The sequence below is a fragment of the Tetrao urogallus genome, assembly GCF_951394365.1.
Source record: "Tetrao urogallus genome assembly, chromosome: 20".
Classification (NCBI taxonomy): Eukaryota; Metazoa; Chordata; class Aves; order Galliformes; family Phasianidae; genus Tetrao; species Tetrao urogallus.
The window spans coordinates 3,133,021-3,146,834 of record NC_136833.1 but is presented as its reverse complement, the minus strand read 5'-3'; the positions used below and the strand labels follow the sequence as shown (position 1 = coordinate 3,146,834).

At 43.3% G+C, this 13,814-nt stretch overlaps 1 protein-coding gene across 1 annotated transcript in view; it reads right to left on the bottom strand.

Moving 5' to 3' along the window:
• Positions 1–13,814, bottom strand: part of MYBBP1A (MYB binding protein 1a) — a gene marked incomplete at both ends in the record, with an annotated part of 49,550 nt that overhangs the window by 30,146 nt on the left and 5,590 nt on the right. Inside the window, 14 exons of the mRNA XM_079545131.1 lie at positions 237–368; positions 2,585–2,696; positions 3,899–4,033; positions 4,887–5,044; positions 6,089–6,253; positions 6,662–6,799; positions 7,460–7,549; positions 8,155–8,306; positions 9,234–9,321; positions 9,725–9,833; positions 10,484–10,690; positions 11,247–11,372; positions 11,967–12,074; positions 12,387–12,676. Coding sequence (XP_079401257.1) covers positions 237–368; positions 2,585–2,696; positions 3,899–4,033; positions 4,887–5,044; positions 6,089–6,253; positions 6,662–6,799; positions 7,460–7,549; positions 8,155–8,306; positions 9,234–9,321; positions 9,725–9,833; positions 10,484–10,690; positions 11,247–11,372; positions 11,967–12,074; positions 12,387–12,676 — 2,010 coding nt within the window. The remainder of the gene's footprint in view (positions 1–236; positions 369–2,584; positions 2,697–3,898; positions 4,034–4,886; positions 5,045–6,088; positions 6,254–6,661; positions 6,800–7,459; positions 7,550–8,154; positions 8,307–9,233; positions 9,322–9,724; positions 9,834–10,483; positions 10,691–11,246; positions 11,373–11,966; positions 12,075–12,386; positions 12,677–13,814) is intronic.

Here is a 13,814-nt window from a genome sequence, read left to right as displayed (position 1 = left end):
CAAAGCAGAGTGGTCCTCCGCAGCACTGGTATCAAAACACACACTATTCAGAGTTTAAGAAGGTGAAAATCCACGGATTTTCAGAGGAAATGTTGCAGAGGAAGTTTGCAGAGGAAGCCCTGCAACAATTTTAACAGCCCACAACAAACTGGAAAAGTTTCTCTCCTTTCTCCAGACTTACAGCTGTATTTTGGAGCCACGAGAAGGAAGTGCCCCATACAGGCAGCAACACTTACCGGGAAGCGGGTGAAGAGATCGAGAAACATGGAGCTTGTGAGGGCACTGTTTCGTTTGCTCAAGAATTGTGTCAGTGCTTGCTGATATATCAAAGTCACTCTCTCCACGTCCAAGCAGCCTGTGCTCAAAAGCTACAGGGAAAAAGCAGAACAAAAATTTTCCCCTGAAACAAGAGTGATTCATTGCTATTCAATTCATATCAACCATTGCACGCTGATTTTTCCAACAGCTCAGTGCTCCTAGTTTATCTGAAACAGGCCTATGGAATAGAACATATTGCCAAGAAGAAACAACAAAGCAGGTCCCAAGTTCCAATAGCAGTATGGCCATGTTAGTGAAGTGTAGCACAGCTTCCTAATAAGATTAATTATACCAGATGCAGTGTGGTTTCATGCAAGGGCTGTATTGCTGGGGTTGTGGCAAGTAATGTATAGCTCACATTAGGTTCACAGACAATCCTGCAGCAGCTGTGGTGTACACATGGAGTTCTCAGCTGTACAGCCATCTGAAGCTGTAGATGCAGGTCAATATACCACGTAGCAGGTCTGCCCAGGATTTGTCAGTGCCCAGCAGACAAGCCCTGGCGCCAATCAGGGAACCAGCAATTCCAGACACATGTAATGCTCTAATATCTCCCTCTGGTGGGGAAAAAGAAAGCCAGACAGGCAGCAGGAAAATGAGACCTGCAGAAGCAACATGGATCTAAATGAACAGCATGCAGGCGAACGAGGAGGGCAGCACCACATCCTGACATTGCAGCACCACATCCTGACATTCCTGACTGTTCTCACACTGCCCAGGAGGCACAACTCTCCGGGAAAGAAAGGGGATCAAAGCTGGGATCTTCACAACAGTACAGAGGCCCTACTGCTACTGCAGCTGAACACAAGCAAGACCAAAAAAGGCAAGATGGCTCTGAAGTGCCTATGCTTGGTAATTATTTGATGTACATAACTGTAGAGGAGAAAACGGATCCTTTCCCACACAGATATTGTCATCAAACATTTCTTTTGCACTAACAGTCTTTTCTATCAATGTGACCACTGCATCATATGGTCTGTTCTAGTTCCACTTTGCTGATTACTGAAAAGCTCCAGAATGTCCTCACAAAGCACTGCTCATTGGAAACACACCGCACTTGTTCTCTCCAAAAAGACCTTCCTGGCCTCAAAACATCAGCACCAGTAGAATCACACAGATCACACAGACCAAACTGTGTCACTTCTCTAAAACCAGCAACTCACTTTAACTGCTGGCTGTGCTCTTGGCACAGCAAGACTACAGCTCTGTTCCTCATAGGAATAATAGTCTTTGCTGTGAAGCTGCACAAGGATGCAGCATGTCTCACCCTAGCATCACCATCAAGTATGTTGTTTATGTTTCCCATAGATCTCCTCCTTTGTTTTTCTTTCCAGGAAGGCCAGCACAGAACAAGAGCTGCTTGGATTAGCAGTCTTGGTTTCTCACAAAGCCTTAGAAACATTGACTGCCTTTTCAGCCACTAATAATATCTCATTGTCTGTAATTTCCAGACCCTCCCTTGACATAAGCTAGTCCTGTTTGTATTCCTCCCACACTAATGTTAACAAAATTAAGGCTCTAATTCCTGCACACAATTTGAGAGATCCAGAGGCAAGTGCAGGCTAGCTGGAAAAACCTTTCTAATTTCTAGTGGGGGTGACTGCAAGGGGCTGCCCAATATACAGGGCCACCAAATTCAGAGACCTGTAACATTCAGCAGATTTTCAGCAAAAATGAGCAAAATTTCAGTAGGTGAAAGTGAAACAGATGGTAAAGCTCCTCAGCTGATACACTCACAAAGCAGAAGCAGGTGAAGAGCCTTCCAGCAACCAACTACCACCAAAATCAGGGTTGCTCTACTCTTTTTTCACTTAAACTACTCAGCCCAAATCTCAGGGAGAGAGGAGTTCATCCTCATCCACCACAGTCCTATGCACCCCTGCTCCTCAGCAACCTCCCAAAAAAGAACTTAGACTGCAAAGAGGTTAATACAAAAAAAAACCAAAACAAAACAAACAAAAAAAAAAAAACAGCACATCAGACAGAATAGCAATAAATACACATCAAGCATTTTTGGTAATTAACACGGATCCAGTGTCCATCAGCAGCCCCTGGTGGCCATGGGCAAACAGGAACTGCAAAGACAGGAGGGTGAGGCAGAATGGAATGGAGAACATGACATTTTATGGCATGGAAAAGGAATCATACAGACAGCTATCTGCAGACAGCAGAAACAGTGAGACTGAATAAGCAATGTCCTCTCAGCAAAATGAGGTAATGCAAGTTTACTGGCAAAAACATTGCCTTTACAGCAGGCAGCTCTTACCTGACAAGCCTGTGGGATGGTGTTTGTCTGCTTCTTTGACGGAGGGACAGGAGGAGCTGGTGATTTATCTGACACATTTCCTCTCAACACTTTGAGCAGGTATAAGGAGGCACTTAAAAGAAATGAAAAAGAGGACAATAGCACTTACCAGTGTCACTGCACAGCCACCTGAGGGCAGAGGCCAAGTGATGCAGGCAGCTTGCTCTCTACCAACAGAGGATTAGAGTCTGAGAGGGTCCCTTCTCCTAATTTAACACACTCTTGACAGATTTAAAGAAAATCTTAGGAGGCTGCATCATTTCACTGTCTGTCACCACAATCACAAACATCTCCACTACCAGCTTGGTTTCCTCAAGCTCATGCTGCATGCTGCCAGTTTTGACTAGCACTTCTGTATTTGCTCAGGCTTCCAGAGCCCAGTCAGCACCACAGTGCAGCTCTCTCAGCCCAGGCTGCTCTGTGCCTGGAAAGCTCAGGCAGATCATCAGAAAGGGCATGCAGAAAGCCTGCACTTCTAGAGAATGCGCATCAGCTGTGCAGGCACACAACAGCTCTGCTCAGCACTAGCTCTGGCAGAAGCTGGCAGGGAGCCATGCAGCACACAGCCAGGACGTACCATGGCTCCTGCACAGCCTCAGGCTGGGTGTGCTGCAGAGCCAACACTGTCCCATGGCACTGGGTGAACCATGCAACATGGCACCGACACACACAGTTGTGTACAGAGTATGAAAGTCTCCCTGAATTTACCTGCAAGCTACAAGAAAGCCTACAAATGAGAACCATTTCCATTTACACCAGGAAACAGCAAGATTACTTATAATTCCTAGCAGATACAAATCTGGCTTATCCTAATTCACTGCATTCAGTGGCAAAGGAGATACTGGTATGTACAGACAGAAGCCAGCATCATTACAATCCTCAGTGAGCTATCATGGAGACAGGAAACCACAGTATTTACAGAATCATCATTGCAGACAAACCATAAATTAAACTCATCCCTGTGCTGAATCACGTACAATTCATTACTCTCTGATGAAGCCTCAAGGGAGCTTCCCATCACTATTAGCAAAGGTGTATATGACAACTGCTATATTGCAGATCATCAACAAAAAAAAAATAGACATCTCTGTTTGAAAATGCTCCACAGTGCCAAGCTGACTGACTAGTGCTCATGTAAGACTCAGATACAGGCACATGGCCTTCATAGACTTTCTCAGCTCTCTGAACTGTTGTAATATGCAATATTATGCCTGCTTACCACAATCACAGCACTGCCCACAGAACACAGTACAGAAGCTCTTTTTTAACACTTACCTGAAATAATAGAGAGCCACTGAAGAATCAGTGTGCTTGCAAGCTTTTTTCACAAGCCTCTCCACAAAGGTGTGCAAATCATCCTGCAGGACATCCACTCTCTTGCAGTACTGCTTAGCTCGGCATAACGAGTTCCTGAAAGAGCATTAAGCACAAACCCAAAGCCATTACCTCCAAGAAGAACTCTAGGGAAAAGATGTCTGAACTCTCATCACTGGGCTTAGCATAACACAACAAAAAAATGGTGCTAGCTCTGGGCAGCAAAGGAAATACACATTGCTGAGGCAAGAAGGGTGAGCAGAATCACTGCTCTCCACCTTGAAGCAGCTACTTGAGCTACAGAATCAACATTCTTCCAGAGTTCCACCAAGTGAAACTGGCAGCCAGAAACCATGCTACAGCAGAACTACTTCACAAAAGGGGAAGAGAGCAGCACTTCAGAGCAGTGCTGAGAACATCAGGGAGTGGGGTATAGAGGGCACACATCACAACACACACCATGCACTATGCCTGTCTTGTTTATATCCTTCCTCACTGCCAGTAAGCAGAGACAATCTGTACTTTGCCTGTATTAGCAATAATTTCTTGGGAGTTCTGTTCCAGCCACAGCAGCAACTCTGTAAGCCCAGAGAGTTGTTGAACCATTCAACTCAGAGGTCAGAGGCCTGGTGAGATATTCAGAGACATGGTACTGTGCCTGCAATAGCAAATATTTGTTCTGCAGGTTTCCATTTGCAAATTGGTTTAACGCTTGAAGTCCCTTAGACTAGAAAACTCAGGTCCTGAATGCTTTCTTGCATGTTATGGCCAAGCACTGTCTGTATTTGTGTGAGCGTATATGTGTGTGATGACAATAACCTAATTCCACATTATCGATAAACACAGCAATTGTCTCCACTCTTAAAAAGAGAAACTTCAGGGATTCATCTAATACTGCTGGTGTCATGAAAAAGCCCTCACCTACAGCAAGAGGATTAAGGACACTTACGTGAAGATATGAGCTGTTTTCTGGAGGAAATCAACCTCCTGCTTGTCTGCGTCTGAGCTCATGCACTGTTCAATCACTTGAAGCAGAGGCTCAATGATGTCGAACACCAGGGGGTTCTCTGGTTGCTTACTCAGGAACACTTCAACCAGATCCAGCACCTGAAAACACAGTTACTGAGGTGAGAACTAATGTAAACAAGGAACAGAGGATGGATTATCCAAAGCAGCTCCTTCAAACTGGAGCAGTGGCAGCTGGAAGATGTTTGAAGAAAACTATATTTACAGCTGAGATCTGTACACTTCCTGCTATCATTTCTAATGTTAGGACATGATAATGTGAAGACTAAATGTTTGAAACTGAAGATTAAAAGCTGCTGGTTAACTCTAGCCTATTTTGTGCAGTGGCACCACTTAGAAACAGCAGTTATGAGAGCCACCACCACTGAGTCAGACCTGAAGTCACTGTAATTTGGCACAGATCTGTTAGTTCTTACACCCATAAGTCCCCTTCGTCTTCCAGACACTGCATGACCATAAAATCATACTCTTACCATACAGCATCAGAATAGAAAAGCAGCAAAGCCAATGGCTCACTACACAAACCAGCCTTTCTCCTAGCTACTGTGACACCAGATGTTTCTATACACAAGCAGCTGGAGCTGTTCCTGCATGCCTGACTGCCTTGTACCATACCATGATGGCATCAGGTGGCCTCCAGTCAGTATTACAGACACAAAATAACCAGGAGGGGGTTAATCACATCCCTCCTGATTTTTATTAGCATAACAAGTCAAGAAAAAACTTAAGCTGCAAGGTTACCAGGAGGGATTTTATGTGCATCACACTAAGGCACATCAAGCTTGTCCAGTTTACAAAAACTGACAGGTACCTGCCTTATGGGTAAGTGCAGGGAGAGAGCCAGCCAGCTGAAGCATTTCAGACAAGCAAATCAAACCCACAGCTCATTTTTTAAACAGCACAACCTTGTTTTCTTTTTTAAGTCAGTATGTGAAGCCCCAGACACTGCCCATGACCTTGCTGCGTCAGGTGCAGTACAAGCCAGAAAAATCCAGTCCAATCTCCATGAGCTTACAACATACATGAATGTCCAAACTATTTAGCATTAAGTAGCTCATAGCACTCAGTAGGCTACAGCAAGCAAGCTGGCAGGCCAAAGCTCTTTGCTTGGGATACTTATCTCACCTTAATCTTGAAATCCCTCCGCAGGATCTTCTCTTTCCGTATCCTGTCTTTCTCATCCTTCTTTGCTTGGATCCGTTTCTGCTGTTCTGCAAAGAGAGCTGAGATGTTCTTGTCGAGAGCCATCATAGCCTCATCATCCAGTTCTTCATCACTGTCATCTTCTCCCTTTTGTTTTTTTTTGAATGCAAAAACTACGTGTCACTTCACGTACTTCAAAAACAGCTCCTAACCCTCACCTGCCCAGGACAGCCCCAGCTCTGCAGGGACACAAAAACAGACACTACATAATAGCATCTCAAAGCTTTAGTTCCCATCCATCTCATTGACTGCAGGTAGGAAAGCAAGCTATCGGGCTAGACTGAGGAAGCAACAGTGCTCAGGACACCCTGACAATAAATGAAAGAAAAAATGACTTACTGTCTTTGAAGCTCCTGACCTCCTGCATCAAATGCCACGTAAAGATGACAGCTAAGGTTATCACCACATAGGCTCAGACAGAATGTGGGGTTTTAATAATTTTTCACCACCCCAGACCTCCTGATATCTCTATCAAGGTAGGTACTCAAAACATACCAATGCATTCCCTGCCTGAAGAACATTAATCAGCTGACTGCGAAAATCTTCATCCACTTCTTCATTCTTCTCATCTTCACTATCATTCTCTTCCTCGGTGTCGCCATCATCTGAGGAGTCTTCACTTTCATCATCATCATCCTGAGGAAGAAAAGTTCATCTCCTGATCCCACCATTCCTCAGGCCCTGCTTAATTCTCAAATGTGTCATTGGTCAGAAATAAAAGTCAAGCTCTCCCTGCTCTCTTGCCTGCAGCCCTCAGATAACAACAGGTATCAGGTCGTCACAAGAGCTAAGAGCAGAATATCGCATAGACTTACCTCTCTGTCACAGTGAATGTGCCTTAAAAAAGAAGCTTCTAAGGAAGAACTGAAGTAACAGCCCTCCATCTGACTTCCCTTTCTGCTAACAATAATGTTTCGTGACCTGAATATCTGCAGTTCTTAGAGCCCAAGATCTTGAATTCAGATGATCGTGCATCATGACCACAATTCGATCTGTGGCTGCAGAGAGGCCTGTGCTAATCTCAGGATGTAGGCAATTCTCAGGAAGTCTCACCTGTTCAAACAGCCATACCCACAACAGCATTTTCCTTCAATCTCAAGAGACTAATAAACATGCACTTCCAGCAAACCATTTGTGTGTTCCACATATAAAATAAATCCTAATAGAGCCAAAGCCATTTCATTCAAGGCAGAGAAATGCAGTTATGTCCATTACAACTGATCAGCAGAAATGTTACTGTTAAATGCTGAAGGTCTGACAATTGTTTGGCAGGAGAAATGCCACATCAATTACCGTGTCCTGTGCAGACTTGATCTTTTTCTCTGATTCTTCCACCACAACAACAGCACTTTCTTCATCCTGATCTTGGTACGGGTCAAGAACCTGCAGAAATGAGGGACTGTTTTTCCTTTTATTCAGTGCTTTGTTTTAATGCCTTTGCGTGCACAAAAGATGTGAATTTCAGCTCGCATGGACAGCTGAATGATGACATAGTAAGGGCATGCAACTTTCTGACTTTTAATACCACGGTAGTTATGAAGTTCTTTCTATAAGAAACAAAGAAGGTGCAGAGGTTGGAGACAGATCACACATTTGATTTGTTACAAGTCTAGGTTCATGTTTCAAGTACTGCCATCTCTATGCTACTGTCTCAGAAGACACCACCTTACTCAATGGTGTGACCAGCTCCAGTTTTCAGTGTTGGTTATTCTTAGTACATCTATGCTTAATCTTTTCAGAAAAAGCTCTCTTTGCTATTCACGTATAAAACGTACCAGCTTCATAAAACGCATCAAGAATTTCCTCAGCCCCAAACTGCTAAGGAACATAGCCTAAAATTAGATCACATGCTCTCACAAAGAAATCATCCACAATCTGCTTTTAAATTGCAGCAGCACACATATGACAGACATTTTTTAAATCAAGGAGGCTTTTATCTAACCCCAGAATAGAGACACGCTTCTCTGCCTGTTAGGGACAAGACTTACATCCAAGATGAGCTGCAGGCCCTTCTTGGTCAGGTTGGGACAGATCCGTCCAAACACGCTGTTGGAAATGCGACGTATGAGCAGGCTGGGCTGGGCAAGGAGGGAGAGGAGGATTTCCACAATCACCTCAACCCATTCTGGCTCTGTGTTCTCTGCACAGGAACAAGCAATGGAAAAACAACTAACCAGAAGGAGAAATGTACCTGAAATAGTTTTTAGATGATTGCAAAGCTTCAACAAGTAACAAAACCTCCAATTAATTTAATCATTACTTACATTAGCATTTTTGCTCTTCATGAGGTACCTATTTGACCACGTTAAAGCAATTAGCAGCAGCTAGTTAGCCAAACTATCTGATTTTTATAGGGTTTCCAATGAAATCAGTAGTCACAGGAGCCCAGGAAAAGAAGTTTGAGAGTGGTCCATTAGTCTGAAAGACTGGAAATCCTTATCTTCATACAACTAAGTCACCAAAAACTATGGCTTCTGTTCTGTAACCTACTAATTTACATAGGAATTAAGAAGAATAAGCCCATACTTAGAGACAAAGTCATAAGTATAAGACAGGTTCTTTTCTGCTCAAATCCCAACGTGTTTCTGCTGCTTTAGTTTAGTCTCACTTTGGGCCTGTGGAAATAGGTTGGGATTTGACCTGTCTTTCCTGTCAGGGAAAGAACCTGTCCTATGTGTGCACACAAGGATGCATTCAGACAGCCCAGGACTTGTGCTCCTGAAGTAACGACTTTCAGGCTTGCCTGCTGTATTCAGCAAGCTCATGGGCAGCACAGAGCAAGAACTCAAAATGAATGAACTGTTAGATGCTGCTCATCTGAACAACAAGAAGATCTGAAGCCCACCAACTCTGTAAGGGGCATATAGGAACACCATCAACTGAGGATGAGGATGGCAAGGTTGGACAACAGATTTGGAAAGATGAGGAAAGAATGAAGGAGAGGGGATTTTCCTGGGAAAAAGTGCATCAAACCAGAAATGATGCATGCAGAGTGATTCATTAATGCAGAACCTGCATTTTCTGTCTTTTGACAGGGCTTCAACAATCCCATTCAGAAAGGACTCACCAGTCTTTTTCTTCTTAGGTTCCTTGCTGAACGCCCTCTCTGTGCAGTTCAGAAGGTCACTCAGAAGATCCATTGTTTCAGATGGATTCTGTTTGACCACATGTAGACAGTAAGCACTCAGTTTGTGAATTCCCCAATATCAACAGCAACAAAAGGAATATATCCCAAACCTAAGAATCTCTTTAAAGAGTACAGGTATAAAAATCAGCTACTACAACCCCTCTACAGAAGAAAATATGAAACAAAGTAGAATTGTTTCACCCAGCAACAAATCAATAGCACAACCAGTGCTTCCACCAAGCTTTGCCCCTCTAACTTCGTGTCTACAGGCAGTGTAAGAATCAGTTTATTAACTCCCAATTCCCATTTCTAGAAGCCAGAGGCAGCAAAAGAATAGATCTCTGAATACAAAGAAATTCTCCAGCTGGGTGTTCAGGAGGCTTTGCTATCAACACATTTTGCACAACTCATATTTGCTTCAGAGAGCTTACCTTGAAAAGATGAATGGCCATTAAAAGCAGAAGTTGCTGAAAAGCAAAGTGCTTGGCACTGTCTGATTTACTTTTCTTCTTTTGCAGGTTCTTCACAGACTGAAGTGTTCTGAAGAAATAAATCCTTTTGAGTCTTTCACGATAACAACAGCAAACCCCCTCTTATGATCAGACTAAAATCATGACAAAATCTACAAAACCATTTTCTATACTCAACTTCTAATTTACCGATATTGGACATACATCCAATACATAATCTTAACAATAGCATCTCAACCTCTGTGTGGCTTATAAAACCTCTGCACTTGGACACAAGCTACATTCCTAATACTATAGCCAAGACAAAGACCCTTATCATGCCCAGAAAAGAGCATCAGGAAAGAGTCAGTGGGAAGTCTGAATGGGCATCCTAGGGAGAAAAGCTTAGCAGAGTTGCTAACTTGTTTAGGAGAGGGACTGTGAGTGAAAATAGGAAAGGACAGAACCACCTAACACACTGTTAACACACACAGAATAAAACAGTATTGGGTGATGAGAAACAGGAAGGCATCTGAAACCCAAGTACCAGGTACAGGATACTGAAGGGAAGAAACACAACTGCTTCTGCCTGTGAAAAGGTTCTGTTGCAGCAGTCAGAACAAAAGGAGGAGGACAAGAGAATACAGCCAAAATCTTCTATTAGCCCAGAGACTAAAGCCCAGAGCCCTTTTTAGCTTCCTCATCCCATGATCCCAGCACACAGCCTCCCAGACTTCTCACCTCTCCCAGGCATCTCTCTGTTCCTTGGTAAAAGGCTTCACAGCTTTGACATACTTCTCACTGGAGAGCAGCTCACTGGCATACTCAACAAGATGAAAGATCCACAGCTTCCCATCTGCAGTCACACCATGGATGTGCTTCTCCCTCAAGGCTGCTGCCTCAGTTGTATCCCCCAAAACAGTCAAGGTATTTAAAGTCTGAAGCAACCTGAAAAGAAGAACAGCCAGCACATTATCATCAGATGAACAAGATGACCTTCTCCAAATTTGCCAAAATACTGTCCCCAGACAGAGCACTCAACACGGAGCTCTGGTCACTCATTTTAACCCAGATTCACAAGCCTAACTTTCAACCCATGCATGTATCCAGGCACAGTAATGTGCACCTCATTGCCTTGGTGCCCCCAAAGATGCTCTACACTGACTACCATCCTTGTTCCCAGCTGTTTCCCATTCTTTGTCCCATTGTGTTCTCTACTTTCCCTCTACTGAGGTTAAAGCATCAGCCTGGGCAATCACCTGACAGTGTCTGTTATTCCATGCCTGTTTTATTGCTCAAACTCCATCTCCCTTAGCACACGGATCTATCAGTGGCTCATACACAGCCCAGACAAAAAGCCAACAGCAACCTGTGTGACCCCATCACCTCTCTCTTTAGTCCTTTTACCTCTAGTTTGTAACAGAGACAACAGAAACCACATGTGTTTTATCTCCAGGAAAGACGAAAAAATATCAAACATAGGGCATGCCAGGAAAACTCTTACCCAAAGAAATAGTTTGCTGCCAGTGAGTGAGCTTGTTCATCTAGGGGTTCTGATATAAGGGCATTTGTCTCAGGTATTTGGGAAGTTTTTTTCTTAGTCTCAAAGAAAGCATGGAAGAAGCAAAACCTAGAATACACAAAATGAGAGAAAAAAATAATAAAAGTCAGTTAGGTCACAGTAGAGCAAAACCAGTCTATTTGCACAAAACTAATAGAACACAGCACATACAATATTTTCATAAGGATGTTTAAATACTGAGAAATACCATTCTCTACATTAAAACCCTTTTCTCCATGTACACAGGGTAAAGAAGAGAAAAAGGATGCTCATGATTTCACTCAAGTGAAGTGTCAACATTTGAGGCCACACAATACTCAGACTGTCACATTTGGGTTATATCCTCCAAGACTCAAACTGAAAAATAAAATCACTAAAATCTGACACAAGGATTAGAAGTGACATCTTCAAACAGGCTAAAGAAGGAACCCAACATTTATAAAAAACAAATGTGACTGAGTTGATTACAAGGGCCTGAACTACTTATGACAAGAGTTTGTCCAAGTTTGCAGAATGCATTTTAAAAACAGAACCTAATCTAAATAACTAATTATGGAATATCTGTGTATCAATTTGCCATGGGAACAGCTGACCTAGAGCACTGCTGTAGAGACAATAATTATTCCAAGCACATGTGGCATTCAGTCTTAGAACCATTCTCACCTGGAAATGTCCATCACAAGGCTCTCTTCTTTCTTCACAGGACTTTCAACAATGCTCATAAGTCGGTGGATGATCCATTTCCTTAATCGAGCGATCTTGTGCTGTGCTCTTTCAATAGGGAAGCGAACACAATCAGTAGCATGAACACCACACACAAATAAACACAAGGCACACGACCCAACGCAGCAAGAGGTGACTTTCACATAGAGGGTTTACATTAAGACTGGCAAAGTAAGTTAAGTGGTAAGAAGCAACAGGTACATAAGAAGAGATACAACCTTCCCAAGCTTGCTTTTTACTACACAACAATCAATTTGCCCCACCAAGGGATTACAGTTCACCAGCACTGCTTTAAGAACTGCATTAGCAGCTCCCTTAACCACGAAACAGAATGAAAAGATGCATCATAGGCGCACTCACATGTTTTTATTTTCCTGGTTCTGCTTCTGCCGGTTTGTTGAGAAGTCCAAACAACAGTCCAAGTCTGGCTTGAGGAACATGTCCTTGAGCCACTCAACGTATTTCTGCAATGCCACTGGCTGCAGGTGTCTAACTACCCTCCAAACGCTGGGTACCACTGGGTAGCCTTGATTGGTGAGAGTAGAGAAGCCGATCATCACTGCTAGCTGCCTCTCCGGATCATCACAGCTGGTCAGGAATTTATCTACGTATGCTTCCATCTCTGGAGCAAACTTAAATCGGTCTGGAAGCTGAAAAACAGTCAAACAAGCAGGTTGGGAGCTGCACACTGAGCCTGCATGTCATTAGGAGAACAAATCACTACTGATTTGACTGCAATAAGTGAATTAAAGCCACATGCCTGAACACTTTCATAAGGGATACAGCAGGTCATTGATTTCACTTCACATAAAAGGAATCACTGCAAGCAACCAAAGAATCCTGGCATGTACCTCAACCCTTCAATTTGGACTTTCCCAACCAGTCAATCTTCAGCAGGCCAGACCACACATGGATCACTGCAGCTAAGCTCTTAGGTTGCTCAATTCTATTTTATGGGGATAGGTTCAGGATGTTTCTCCCACCATTTGCTTCACGCTTTCCCTCAATTCAGAAGTTCTCCCACATCATCATTTCTGGTCTCATCCAGCAGCCTGCTGGTCTACAGCACATGGGACAAATCCCACCTTCTCTCCCTGATGTCTCAAAAGTGTTGAGGCATTCTGAAAGAAGGGGGAGTTACCAGCATAACCTAAAAAAATAACACCAGCATGTCCTGAAGTGCAGCTGGTTTGTGCTAAAGCCTATTAGTGCTGTACTGGTCTGCAAGGCATACGGCTGGCAGACTGTCCAGCAGCATGCAGACCATCAGGACACATCCCATCTCACCACACATCCCATTCTGTTGTGACTTTTCACTGCCCACAGCGTTTATTTCCTTCACATTTGGTCTGAAAAAAAACAGAAGTGTAACTGGCCCAACCCTGAAGAGAAGCTGTGGCTTCATTACAAAAATGCAACGTAACTTCTGTAAATGAATAAAACAACTTGTCTGGTAATGTATCATAATCAATACAGAAACCTGCCAGGAACAGGACAGGTAATGAAAGTTTAGGGAAAGCTGCTTTTAAAATAAGAGCTCTACAGATTTCTAATTAACCACAAATCCATCCACCCATAACATAAATATTCCAACAAGCCATCTCACACAAAGCACAGTTTAGCAAGGTCCTGCTTTTCCTGAATTCAAAACCTCCTTATTTGTCTATCAGTATGAAAGCTGGGAGAAAAAAATAACAAGTGATTGGCTGCAAACAGGCTAATAGCTCACAGTGGGAATTTCATCATTTCTCAACAAGAATTTAATACATTTGCTCCCTTGGCTAAAAA